General features: G+C 37.6%; 1 protein-coding gene across 13 annotated transcripts in view; it reads right to left on the bottom strand.

Moving 5' to 3' along the window:
• PPP1R9A (protein phosphatase 1 regulatory subunit 9A) overlaps nucleotides 1-14,321 on the bottom strand; it is a 333,495-nt gene that overhangs the window by 62,993 nt on the left and 256,181 nt on the right. For all 13 annotated transcript variants that reach the window (XM_017525139.2, XM_037737278.1, XM_037737275.1 and 10 more), the window contains one exon: nucleotides 1,937-2,092. In XM_017525139.2, the coding sequence (XP_017380628.1) occupies nucleotides 1,937-2,092 (156 nt within the window). The remainder of the gene's footprint in view (nucleotides 1-1,936; nucleotides 2,093-14,321) is intronic.

Raw genomic sequence — 14,321 nt, 5'->3', positions numbered from 1 at the left:
ACAAGATATAAATGTCACAAAAGAGTGCCACACAGGTGATCCATAGGGGCAATATTCTGAAGAAATGAATATATTAATGTTAAATGTAAAACAAAAGAGGATAAAAAATTGTAAGTGGAATAATATGATAATGCCTATTATTGAGGTGAGGACAAAATTCTAATTCTTAGAAACCAGAACTAAAAGAAAGTTACAGATCTGGTTACTTAAGCTAAAAATAAATTAGCCATGTTCCATAGAATGAGTCCAGATCACGCAGCAGTCTACACCAAGGTCAACAACATTTTTCAGTAAAGGGTCAGAAAGCAAATAATTTAGGGTTTGCAGGGCATACAGTCTCTGTTGCAACTACTCAACTTTCCTGTTGTAATATGTAATCAGCCACAAGCAATAACGAGATGAGCATGCTTGTGTTCAAATAAAACTTTATTTATAAAAAGGATGCCAGATTTGGACAATGTATCATAATTTTCCAATCCCTGACCTAGATCACTTAATTGTCTATACAATGGTGCATGCTTAAAACAATATATATGGAGCTTTGAGTCCTTGGCTCAATTTTGAAATTGGAAGATATAACTTTCCATATACTATTTCTGCCCGATAGGCTCTTCACCCTACATGAAAGAATGTGGACCCTTCTTCCAGCTTAATTATCTACCAAAGACTAGGAGTCATACTCACCTAGCAAATGAAAGAGGTGTATTAGAGGCTTTTGCCAGGGAATAGTACTTTGATCTCATTGCCTCCAATATTTGCTAAAGTTGGGTTATGAGTTAAAATACTGAAGGAAGGTTTCTTAGAGAACAAGTCATCTACCTACTTTTCTTGATAACTTATATTCTTTAACCAAATAAGGGCTACAGAGAAACAGGTAAGTAGATTACACTTCTTCCTCCCACTCAGCCACTTTCTGCAGAACTTTTCTTTTTCTGTATTGCTCTTTGGTTTGAAGATATTAGTTAATTTAGAAAGTCTTTATAAGAAATGAACAAATTGTAAATAATGACATATTTCTCTTTTATGATGGAGGATACTCTCCCAAAACAATGAAGGATAAACTGCTTGGGGACCTATTAATCACTGCTTCTGTTTCACATGTGTCAGGTTTCTGAGAAGTTACTTTGGAAGAAGAGTTATCCACATTTCCTCCCCCCAGATTCTATTCCTGGCCCTTCTCTAAGAGCACACTGCCTCAGGAGTCTGACCTCTTCAGACTGAGATTGCATCACCACATTCCCTTGCCTGGGCTTGGAAGCATCAACAGGAAAAGGAAAGCAGAGCCAGGGTATATTCTTACTCTTGCCCCAAGGATGCAGCTTTTAGCAGTGGCTGTTTCTTATAAAGCTGCGGATGTTGAATGGCCTTCCTCCAAAATGGGAATATCTTCCCCTCTTTTTACACTTTAAGCCAAAAATGGTAATAGCCTCCTGCTGTTGCCAGTCCCTGTGCACTTCACTGCCCCCGTTAGTGCTCAAAGTCTGCATATTAAACTCTCTTCAAGTAAACCCTTTGGGTATGCCATCTGATGCTTATTAGAAATCTATCTTATGAACAGAAAGACAAAAAGAGTGTTTTGAGGAAAGAGCCTTTTTTTCCACTGCCTTAAGAGAAAATCTTATCACCAGGTACCAAAAATTTTGTAAAACTGAAAACATATAACTTAAACATTCAAACATCATAAAACTGCACATTTAAGTTACTGTTTGAAATTATGGGCTACATATATGTCACTATGACAAATAAGCATTTAAATCAATGATTGTGGAATGAGATCTACTTAAATTCTACTTGAAATTCAATGAGACTCAAGATAACCTGTTATTTAAAAGCTTTCATTTGCAAACTGGTTATTCTTAATATATTGTTGAAACAGAAAAATATGCTTAATAAAATGGACAGGCATAGATAAATATTTTGCAGCTTAGTGGCATACCTCTTTAAACTTGTGAGTGAGCTTGCTTGTGTCCAGGTCTGACGGAGAAAACATGTCCTCATTCTCAGGTAGCTCAAAGACTTCAATGGCCATGTCGCTGCCAGGCAGAACAGGTCCTACCTCATCTTCTTCTTCATCTGTGGCATATTCTCCTGTCTGAAAGGAAGGGGGTTTCAGAAATCCAGCTGTCCTTACTGCAGGTGGAGGTGAGTTATTTGAAAATATTTAACAAAAGACAAATAAGACATGTCCCCAAATGGTGAAAGTGTTACGTAGGCTTTTCAGTCAAGCATGCCTCATGCAGCCAATGTTATAAACAAATGTTAGTTCAAAGATCCAAAGTAACAAACCTACGCCATATACAAGTGTGTTTCAGTGGCACACTAGTATATGGCATCTACTAGTATCAGTGGCATCTTCAGCATAGAAACAAGAATTGCTTTTTTTTTTCAATCTGAGCACTTGATTATTTTACCGAATAAAATTATGTTGCTGAGGCAAATAAGAAATTTGTAAAAATTCTCTTTGTGAATGAGCCACCCAATACTGGGAGCAAGGAAGAGGGAAGGGGAGTTTAAAAAAATCACAGAATTGGAGTGACCTTAATTAAGCCTTGCAAAGGTTTAGCTGATTAACTCTCCTAAGCTTTAAAGTTCAAATAGTTCTGTTTTGTTTGTTAATTATTGTGGTGGTGAACTAGTGAGCTAAAGAATAAACCAAAAGGTTTCTAACCTATAGCCTGCACCAAGTGTATTGTTTTGCCTGCCCAGCACTTTTATAAATCTGAGTATTTTGTCAATGTAAGAAAAATGTTTCACATAAAGTTTTAGACTTCCAGCTTTGAGAAAGCCAAATATCTGTTAATATAGGCACATTGCAAGATGATAACAATTGGCCAGTTAGCAGTGGCTGCCCCTCTTAGAAGAGTTATAAGCTTTCTTATACCCCACAACTTCTCTAATGCCATATTGTTCTATGTTGTTAGCTTCACTCCTTTGTAATGCCCACTGGCCCCTGTACACATCTGAGTTCATGACCCCTGGAATAAACGTTTCTCTTTGTCACTAACTTCCTTAACTTTATTAGAAGGTAGATCCTCTCCTGGCAGCATCAAGCTATGAGAATATAATTCAAAATAATTGTTTGAAATCTATACCTTATGAGATAATTTAAAGATAAATCACTGACTCACAGGGTTAAAAAGACAAAGTTCATTGAACTTATCCCTGTTCCTTCAGGTGACATGTTATCTAACACATAAAACAGAGATAGAAATTCATATTGCCTTTTAAAAACTGTCATGAAAGTGTACAGAATGATCTATTCCTTTGATTAAATAGGCTCAGCATCTGATTGCTGTTTTTTTCTTTTGGTTCTGTATTATATTCTTCCTACTAAAGCAGGAATCCCCTTTCCTCCCAACCCATGTTTGCACATGAAGGAAATCTGGTCCTTAATCCCAGTCTAATAATTCTCAATGTCTGGAAGAATATTGTTGACTTCAGATTTCTGTTTTTCAAATAAAATAATTCTAGTTTCCTCAAAGGTAATTTGCTGTAATTGTCTTTGTGGTTGTGCTCTGATTTCTCTCCAAGTTTTCCACGTTTCTCTAAATTGCAAAGCCTGAAAGTAGACACAGTTTCTAGTAAGGAATTTGAAGGTCATTGACTATGATGGACACACTGCCACAGCATCCTTCACACTCTGCCTCCCCACACAGAGGCTACTGTCATGAAGAACTTGACATTGGTGGCATCTGTGTATGGAAGTAAGCTCAGATATTCCATGCAGAACAATAATTTTCCAAACTGGTTACAGGTTAGTTGGAGCCTTTATTTTCCCCAAGTACTATCAGAACTGATTTGACTGAAAGGAAAAGAGGTTGGCAGACTCCAGTATGATCCTTTTATCCCCTGAGTACCTGGAACTCTAGAACTCTGTAGAAGTCAGTCTGAAAATGTCTAAACTATAAATACTACTTCAAGTGTCTTTGGCAGTGGCAGGTGAAGGTAGCTGAAGAATGGGAGCTGGTTGGTCCCAGATAGCTTGTACTTATTTATCAGTACAATGAGATCCTACAAATCTTTTGAAAAAAACTCTAATTCCAGATTTGGTAATTTTTTTTTTTTGGTATTCTGTGAATTAATTAATCTCCTGTTCATACATATTTCTAGAGCCAACAAATACTTTGTAAATTCTAGTAAAGTTAACAGGAATGCAGCAAGACCGGCAAGTAAATAATCTCAAGATACCTTTCAGAAAAATTTTCATGTAGAGGTATAAAACTGTGTACTTGTTTTTAACCCTATCATTATAACTGGCAGCAAAACCCAAGCCTTTATTATGAAGGCTTAAACCAGGTATATAGAATTCACCATATACAGCATTGAATGACTCAAGAAACTCCTATGCTAAATTTAAAGTATGACTAAGCTGTAACAATCAGGCACATTTTAAACAAGAGTTGAAATGAACAATTTGATTTCCTTTTGCTAGCTTGAAAATAAATACTTGTTCACTGTATGTGAGAGAATATAAATATGTGCCTAGGATGGGACCAGACATAAAACAGGATCTCAGCAAATATTTTTAAAAGAATAAATACAAGAATGCCAATGCATTAACCTGGTTAATATATAGAACCTTCTAAGGAGGTTTTCAATAATATAAAGAAAATAAACTGGCTACTTGTTAAGAAGGCAGTAGCATTTCATAACGACAACCTTACCGTGAATCACAGGATTAGGGTATACACAACATATGCAATTCTTACCTCTAAATATAGTAGCACTTTGTCATCCATATACACTTTAATTATGAAAATTATCTTCATAAATATGTTATTAAGTGTTCTTCTTGATTCTTTTGTTGACTCTGCCAGTCTCCTCTCCTTCCCAATACCCAAATTACTTGCAGTACTATTAAAATTCTTATCACTCATTTCATCTTTCTATTTCCTAATGTTTTCTTTCTCCAATTAGCCTTATAAGCATCTTGAGGACAAATATGTCTTTTGCTGTCTTGATTCTACTTATTACTTACTATAGGCTAGGGATGGCATGTTTAAAACATTATAATTCTCTCTTGCTGATCACTTGCCATTCCAACCTTAAATAGGCTTTAGAATAAAGGATGCATTTACTACAGAATCTGATAAATACCTGGAAATAAAAAAGTTACATTTAGTGGAGTAAGAAAAATAGGTTCTTCTGATATTTTATCTTTATTGAAAATGGGAATTATTTTTGTGGTTACACTGCAAATAAAATAAGTCACATGGAATGTGTCCTTAGAATGTTGTAAAACTCAAATTTTAAATCTGCCATTCACAAAGGAAGATGAACAATGTTGTACTAAAAAAAACAAAGCCAACAAAACCCAAAATTACAACAAAGTATTTCCACTGTTATCTAGCTTTTTCTATTTCTGCTCAAATTAAAAAATCTTTCAAGTAAGCAGACTCTTGAAATTATTTTTCCTAACACACAAATCTACTTCAAATGTGGCAGTAACAGTTTTTTGGGTAAAAAACTGACAGAGATAGTAATTTTCCTTTCCATGTCCTTACCTACCTTTTTGATTAATATATAATACTTTTTAATAGTCCCACACAATGGGGCAAAAAATGAAGAGCAATCCTTTTGCAACTTACTGTGTGCCCAGCATTATACATTCTCCAACAACTATGTGATAGAAGTGTTGCCATATTATCTTAATTTAAGGAAACTGAGACTCAAGAGACCATACCTAAGGTCAATTAGTTAAGTTGTTGAAGCTACATCCAACATATTCCAAAGCCTATGCTCCTTCTTCTATGCTGTAATGTTTCCAGTCCACAGAAACTAAAGTTCTGCGGGAAAAAAAAAATTTGGAATAAATTTTTTATGATATCCTAACACCAAACCTTGGTGCATAATCCTGTTGTATTGAAATTCACCTTCTACAACTTTGAACATTATCACTGAATTCACTTTGAAGACTTGCACCTCTGTATAGTGGGCTCCAAAGTTCTTGTCCTCTTCTCCTCTCTCATAACATACTTACCCATGGCAAGTATATAGAATTCCCCTTTGAAAGGATGGGGAGCAGTATTGGTGGGTTAATTGCAACACAGAGAAGAATCATTGACAAAACAAATGAACACACACACATACGCATACCATTTTATGTTAACAAATCACAGAAGTATTCATTTATTTGCTCATCTTTTAATTGCAGGGCCAAGCCTATCTCTTGGCATATGGGTCTGCTGACTGACATTTCATGCACTCTTTCTTGTATAAACTACAACCATAACATATAGTCTATGAAATTGTTGTAGTATCTTTAAAATAGATGAAAAAGATCCTTGCAAGGCAAAATGAATGCAAAATTCCTCCAGATTTTTATGGTTTTCTCCATCTTTTATATTTCCTTCTCACCTAATTTTCTTGAGTTGCCAGTCTTTATGAAGTCTTCCCAAAGCATTGTATTTGGCTTTCATGGATACAACAACTTCCTTTACACACATATTACATCACTTAATATTTCATAAAGTAATATAATTATAATAACAAGTACATCCAACAGGTCCTGTCTCTTGGTAAACATATAACTTTTGACTAGTGGGAGAAGTATGTAGACATACTAGAGCCTGGGACATTCATGAGAGCTATTGATAACTATATTTTGTTATCTAGATTTTGTTGTCTAGATTTTGCAAAAGGAAAAGACAGTATCTGTTACACTGGCAAGTTGGTTAAGTGGGGATCAACGAAAGAATTTTGGTTTTGAAGTCACGTAGACCTGTTTTCAAGTCCTGGCCCTGAGACATTGGGCATTAGCTTCCATATCCGAGCTTTAATCTCTTCATCTATAAAGTAAGAACAAAACAGTTCCTTACTTTAGGGTAAGAAAGTTGTCATGAGATTACGTTAGATGGTGCCTTGCATTTAACACAAGGTCTGACACATGATAGGTGCTCAAAAGGACGGCTATTCTTGCTGCTGCTGGTATCAATATCGCAATAGCAACAGACTGAAGCTTTTCCAAACTGTATCTTGTAACTGTGTTTGCTAAACTTTGGTCTCATAAATCTAAGTTCCTAGAAGAGCTCAACACATGAATCTTTTATAAGCAAATCGGTCATTTCTGAAGCAAAACTTTTCCATAAACCTGTTCCTCCACTTATATTCCTAGTTTTGGAGTAGGCATCAGCTTCTACCCAAGCCCAAGAAAACTTCCACGCCTCTGCCCTCCTCACTGCCTCCCTCACCCCACTCAGGGATTCAAGATGAATATCAATGTACATGAGAACATCCTGTGAAGCTGCTGCCCTTAAGACTTTCCTACTTCACTCCTTTACGCTCCCACTGTGTGGTTGATATCACTCATAATGCTTTGATGTTTCTATATCTGCCTTCTCTCATCAACTTCTTTCATCTGAACATTTCTAGAGAATGCCAGGTACAATTCGTCCCTGCAAACCCAGTGTGGCTAATACATTGCATGGCATATAGTAGGCACTGAACAAATGTTTGCTGAATAAATTCAGGTAGTTGTAGCCACATCTGCATAGCACAGAAAAGCCTGATTTTCCTGTTAATCTCAGCTTTACAGGATGAAATATAGTGAAGCACAGCTGCAGCTGGGGCCTAAATGACCCTTTCGGGGATTTTCTCTTGTTGTTAGGTTCAACCATTAGCAGTAATTTTTGTTATAGCAATGTTTGCTCTGGTAAATTCAGGGAAACTAAATGGTGCTAATCACAAAAATAGCCTTAATTATGCAGTTTTTTGTTGGAATTTGTTTACTGGATTTGAATTTGGTTCTATATATTTTCAGATGCACTTCTGTGAGAGAATAGAAGAGAACTGTTTTTTCTCTGGAGGAGAAAGACCTCAAACTCACATTTTAATGTTTAAAATTCCTAAATCTGCACCAACCATCCAGAGGGATTTTGGCAAAAGCATCCCTCTGACTGCCAAGGCATCTCTTTCCATTTTTTGTCAGTGACTTCTGTGTGTCCTAGTTTTATAGTGTTAGTACACTTAGTCTCTTTGAATGTTGTTTGCTCATCTGTAAAATGGGAATAACAGCACCTTCTTCATTTAAAAAGGTTGTTATGAGAATTCATTGTAGTGATATTAAAGAGTTAACTACAGTGCCTAGAATATGCTAAATGACTGCATGACTTTATGATTATGATTGTTTTCATCATATCTTGTTTCTCCAGGACACCACCATAAAGTAATGCAACAAAAAAAGCATTTGGGGTTGGACAAAGTCCAGAAAACAGAAGAAAAACAAATGTCACAGTTGCATGGCAATGGGCAAGTCATTTAGATTGTATCTTTTATGGTCTCTTCTTCTATAAAATCGTATTAAAGATACCAATCTCATAGAATATTAAGAGGAGTCAAAAAAATAAAATATGCAAAATATCCAACATGATGTCTGGCCCATCATATATATTTATTTTTTCTCTCACTTATCGACTCATTTGAAATCTTCTTGTCAGTCTTTTGTTATCAAAATGTTTCCTGATTTTTTTACTCCATTCTCACTATCTAGTCACCAAGAAACATCTAAAATCCTTCTCTAGATTACTCATATGGCCTCTACGTTCTTTGCCTTCAGGCTCTCAGCTCGTCAGGTCATTGGTAATATTGCTGAAAATTTATTCTTCCTAAAATTTTGACCAAAAAAACCTTTATTTGCCAATAATATCTTTTCCAACAACTCAAATCCATCTTTTCCTTCTTAACGTTTTGTAGCAATTGTGGTAGACAGTTCATAAATTAGCATTTGATTTTACAAATATTTTAAAGCCATCTTCAGTTTTTATTCCCTTCCTTTTAGAAAGTATACTCCAGAAGCTGGGATGCTATTTCTTACTATAGGAGGCAGACTCTAAAACGACCCCAGTGACCTTGCTTTTCTGAGTGTTCATGCCCTTATATAATCCCTTCTCACTGAGTATGAGCTGGAACGACTGACTTCTAACAACCAGAATACAACGAAAGTAATGGAATGCCACTTCTCAGATTAGTTGACAAAAAAGACTGTGACTTGTGTCTCTTTTGTCCTCTTGCTCTTTCTCTTTCTCAGCCGTCACTATTGGGAAGCAAGTTGCCATATTATGAGCAGGGAGAGGCTCACATCCCAAGGAGCTGATGTTTCTGGCCAACAGCCAGTGAGGACCTGAAGCCTGCCAAGACACATGAGGGAGCCTGGAAGTGGGTCTTCTCAGTCCTGCCAACAGCTGTGAGTGAGCATGGATGCAGATCCTCTCCCAGTGGAGCATTTGGATGACCACAGCTCTGGCTAACACCTTACTTACGGCCTTGGGGGAAATTCTGAGTCAGAGGCATCCAGCTAAATTGACCCACAGACACTGTAATGTACAAATGTTTCTTGTTGTATGTTGCTAAGTTTTGGTGGTAATTTGTAATGCAGCAATAGAAGAGGGATGCTGCCAAAACAAATACAGAAAACAACAGGGAAGTGGCTTTGGAAACAGGCAGTGGGTGAAGGCTAGAAGCATTCTGAAGAGTGTACTAGAGCAAGCCTAAATTGCACTGCACAGATTGTTAATGGAAACTGGAAGGGGGCGTGCTTGTTATGTAGTGACACAAAACGTAGCAACATTATCACCTTCTCTAATGAGAAAGTAGGAAGTGTTCCTTGTGAACAGGGTGATCTGGCTAAGCAGACTTCTAAACACAGTGGTGAAGGTGTTGCCTGATTTCCTCTTGCTGCTTATAGTAAAATGTAAAAAGAATAGTTCGGTTGACAGTACTATTAAACAGAAAGGAATTCTTTCTGTTTAGATAGAAACTTGGTATTTTTCAAAGTCTTAAAATTAAGTCTAAAGTTAAGAAACAGCTTCTAAACAAAGTTCAAATCCAGGGAACCGCCAAAAGAATGTGGTTTAAAAATGAAGCAGAACGTATAACCAGGCTGGGGGTGGTGGCTCACACCTGTAATCCCAACACTTAGGAAGGCTGAGGTGGGTGGATCACTTGAGGTCAGGAGTTTGAGACCAGCGTGGCCAACATGGTGAAACTTTATTCCTATTAAAAAAAAAATACAAAATTAGCTGGGCATGGTGGCACTGGCTTGTAATCCCAGCTACTTGGGAGGCTGAAGCATGAGAAACACTTGAACCCGTAAGGCAGAGGTTGCAGTCAGTCAAGATTGCATCACTGTGCTCCAGCCTGGGCNAAAAAAAAAAAAAAAAAAAAAAAAAAAAAAAAAAGACAGTATAACCAATAAAATCTTATTAAGAATCTTGCCCTTAGGAAATTCAAATTTTTAAATAATGAGTGATAAACAAACCTGTCACTGCCCTAAAGGGGGATACTATCTCCTAATTATACCAACATAATTGGAAAGATAATCTGAAACAAAGGCTGCTGGTGCTGCTGCTGCTGCTCAAAAGACAAGCAGCAAAGGGAGAACCCATGGAGGAATTGTCTCCAAACAACGTCCACCCTCATTTCTACACAGTCTGGGCTTGCGGTGAACTTTCCCGAGTATGGAATTCCCTTGGCCACACTGATGAATGTGACCAAGAGTGGCTAGGACCAAAGCCATTCAGTCTCAGAGCATATGATTAAGACTACTATCAATAGAATTCCAAGCATCACAATCAGTCCAACTTGCAGTAATGATAACAACTATATTCCCTAGGATCCCAGACCCAACTGGTTAAAGAAGTCCCATAAACCATCAGGATATACCTTAGAAACCCAGGACTTTTTCCTTAAGCTTCTGTATTGAGGGTTAGAGCAATTCTAATATCCAGAAAATCCCTGGCCAAAAAGTTGAGGCTGACATGACTGCCTGCCAAGATGGAGGCGGTACCAATGATCACATTACCTAAAATCCAGAACCATTTTCCTAAGAGCTTATCTAATTAAATGACTTCAATCACAAGGACAATTGCCTGTTGGGCTCATATAAATTATAAATTAGTTATCCCTCAGGAAAGCACCCTTTAGTAACTAAGGGTAGCTTCATTTTGGAGGGATCTCTATAATCATCTGAAGGCCACATGATTTAATGGTGGTCTTTCTTTAAATACATAAAAATCTTTTAAAAAAATTATTTAAAATACTATGAAGAAATTATTTCTTTTTTTTTTTTTAAAGAAAAGATTTCTTACAAAGATCTTTCTCTGGTGATGAATATCCCAAGTAAACTGATTTGATCTTTACAAATTAAATGAATATATTAAATTGTCACATGTACCCTGAAACAATGTACATCGTATGCATCAATAAAAATATTTTTAAAAGAATCACCTGGAGATCCTATTAAACTGCAGATTCTGATTCTAATTTTAAAAGTCTTTCTTTAAATACACTTAAATATATCAAAAATACCTCTAAGGTGCAGCTACATGAGCAGTTCAAAGAATGTGACCAGTTGCCACACTTGGTTTCCACTGTCTGCCATCCTAAACTTTTTTTTAAATTGATTAGAGACAGGGTCTCACTCTGTTACCCAGGGTACAGTCCAATGGCACAATCGTAGCTCACTGCAGCCTCAAAACTCCTGGGCCCAAGTCCAGGAGTTTCCAACCTCAGCCTCCCATGTAGCTGGGACTACAGGCATACAGCACTGCCATGCCAGGCTTTTAAAAAATTATTTTTATGGAGACAGGTCTTGCTGTGTTGCCCAAGCTAGTCTTAAACCCTTGGCCTCAAGTTATTCTCCCACCTTAACCTCCCAAAGTATTGGAATTACAGGTGTGAGCCACCACTCTCAACCCTATCTATCCCAAACTTTAATATGTCAGTCTGTAATTGTAGGAGTGACAGACCAAACAAGTCAGTCGCAATAGACCCAGAGAGTCAGTAAAATATAACAAGCTTCATCAAAGGGAGTACTGGCCAGAGATATAAATGGCCTCTGTTCTGCCTATTGAGCAGAGTGACCATGTCCTTTTTGGGGTTTGCATAACTAATGCCGAGATTAAAAAATCAGAAGACAACATTAGACAACTTGGCAGAACCATCAGTGAACAAATACCAGGGATTTAAAGAAAGCCTATAAATTGAAGACATCACCAAGCCAAACTCCCTATTTCAAGAGGCAGAGAGACAAAGTTTTAATTAAACAGAAAGCTACCACTTGCAGCCAAATTGGCAGCTTTCTGGAATCTGTCATTTCTATTTGACAATGTTTGTTGAACCCTTCCAATCTTGTTGGTCATGATTTCAAGTTGACCCATCTCAAACTGAGAATATGAGGCCAGAGATATTGTCTGTCCATGGGTCAGACATTCAATTTCTTTTTATTATTATTTTTAATGTGGTTATTTTTTATACTTTAAGTTCTGGAAAAAATGTGCAGAAAGTGCAGGTTTGTTATACAGGTATACACTTGCTATGGTGGTTTACTGGATTCATCAACCCGTCATCTACATTAGGTATTTTTCCTAATGCTATCCCTCCCCTACCCATCCCCCTCCAACAGGCCCTGGTGTGTGATGTTCCCCTCCCTGTGCCCATGTGTTCTCATTGTTCACCTCCCACTTATGAGTGAGAAAATGTGGTGTTTGGTTTTCTGTTTCTGTGTAGCTTGCTGAGAATGATGGTTTCCAGCTTCATCCATGCCCCTGCAAAGGACATGAACTCATCTGTTTTTATGGCTGTATAGTATTCCATGGTGTATATGTCCGCCACATTTTCTTTATCCAGTCTATCAGTGATAGGCATTTGGGCTGGTTCCAAGTCTTTTCTATTGTGAACAGTGCTGCAATAAACATACACATGCATGTGTCCTTAAAGTAGAATGATTTATACTTCTTTGGATTTATACCCAGTAATGGGATTGCTGTATCAAATGGTATTTCTAGTTCTAGATCCTTGAGGGATTGCCACACTGTCTTCCACAATGGTTGAACTAATTTACACTCTCACCAATAGTGTAAAAGTGTTCCTATTTCTCCATAGACCTTCAATTTCAATAAGAGTTTAGGAGCAAATTCATAGCCACTTAAAAAAATAAGAGGTGTGTCTGGTGACTAAGCTAACATGTGGTATTGTTGAGTTGGGAAATGGCCTGAGAATCCTGGCAGCCATTAAGTGTCTATTTTTATTATTATTTTTAGACAGAGTCTCATTTGGTCACCCAGGCTAGAGTACAGTGGCACAACCTCGGCTCACTGCAACCACCACCTCTTGGCCTTAAGAAATTCTCCTGCCTCAGCCTCCAGAGTAGCTGGGATTACAGACATGCACCACCATACCCAGCTAATTTTTGTATTTTTAGTAGAGACAGGGTTTCACCATGTCTGCTAGGCTGGTCTTGAACTCGTGACCTCAAGTGAACCTTCTGCCTCAGCCTCAGAAAGTATTGGGATTACAGGCATGAGCCACTGCTCCTAGTCCATTAAGTGTCTAAATAAGCTGTGAATTCCTTTTCTCCCCCTGAGATGCTATCTTGTTTCTGCTGGGCCACCTGAGGGAAACAGGGAAGGTGATCTACATGACCCACTATTACTGCTCTACATGTGGCAATCTCTGAATGGGAGAATCCCCATTAACACTAATGTGACAAGAAGTCCATGCATATAACACATCAATTCCATTACACAAGTAGCAGTGGAAACCATATCACCATTACATTGTGTTTGCCCACAAAGGGTCCCAACCACAAGGCCATTTTTGCTTCCTTTCCTACTGTGAACTCATTATATCAGTTGAATTTGGGCATCCTTCTCACAGTGGCACCAGATGAGATAGTGAGTTGGGAACCAGAGTATCAACAGAACAAAACAATAGAGTTCAAGTGTTTCCCCTCTCTAAAGTTCTCCATTATACTCAAGGGTTTTTTAATAAAATTTGGTCTTTCTGGAAGGCAAAGAGATTTCAGCCCAAAGCAGCTAAAGTCAGGGTGGAGCAGGAAGGCAACAAGAGGTGTGGAAGCAGAGAAGAGCTCTGTGGCTATCACAGGCACATTCAGTTGTTAGCAGTGCAGTGTTTACTCATGCTTTAACCTAACTTTACTGTTTATAGTCCACCTGAGGCACTATATAAGGCTGCTCATAATTACTGACACCATCTACTTAGTTGTGGGGACTCTTTCACTCAGCAATCATAGTCTTGACTTCCATAGCAAAAATTCTGTAATGGAGACCATCTTCATCTGGGGCATTCGCTGCCCTGTTACCATGGTAACATCTCTTTAACCTGGTTTCAACATAAAAAGGACAGGGGAGTTTTACTGGATGATAAGGCTGACTATAAGAATTTATCTAGACTACCTTGGGACAATTTCACATTCTCAAGTGAGTTACCTTCTTCAGCATTATAGATTCCATCCAAGGCAGTGAGGGCCCAAATACTCACTAGGTTTCTCATAGGAGTTTATTTATCTCAGAGAAATTTCCCCA

Source organism: Cebus imitator, unplaced genomic scaffold (genome assembly GCF_001604975.1).
Source record: "Cebus imitator isolate Cc_AM_T3 unplaced genomic scaffold, Cebus_imitator-1.0 Scaffold37, whole genome shotgun sequence".
NCBI lineage: Eukaryota > Metazoa > Chordata > Mammalia > Primates > Cebidae > Cebus > Cebus imitator.
This window is presented reverse-complemented; position numbering and strand designations above follow the sequence as displayed.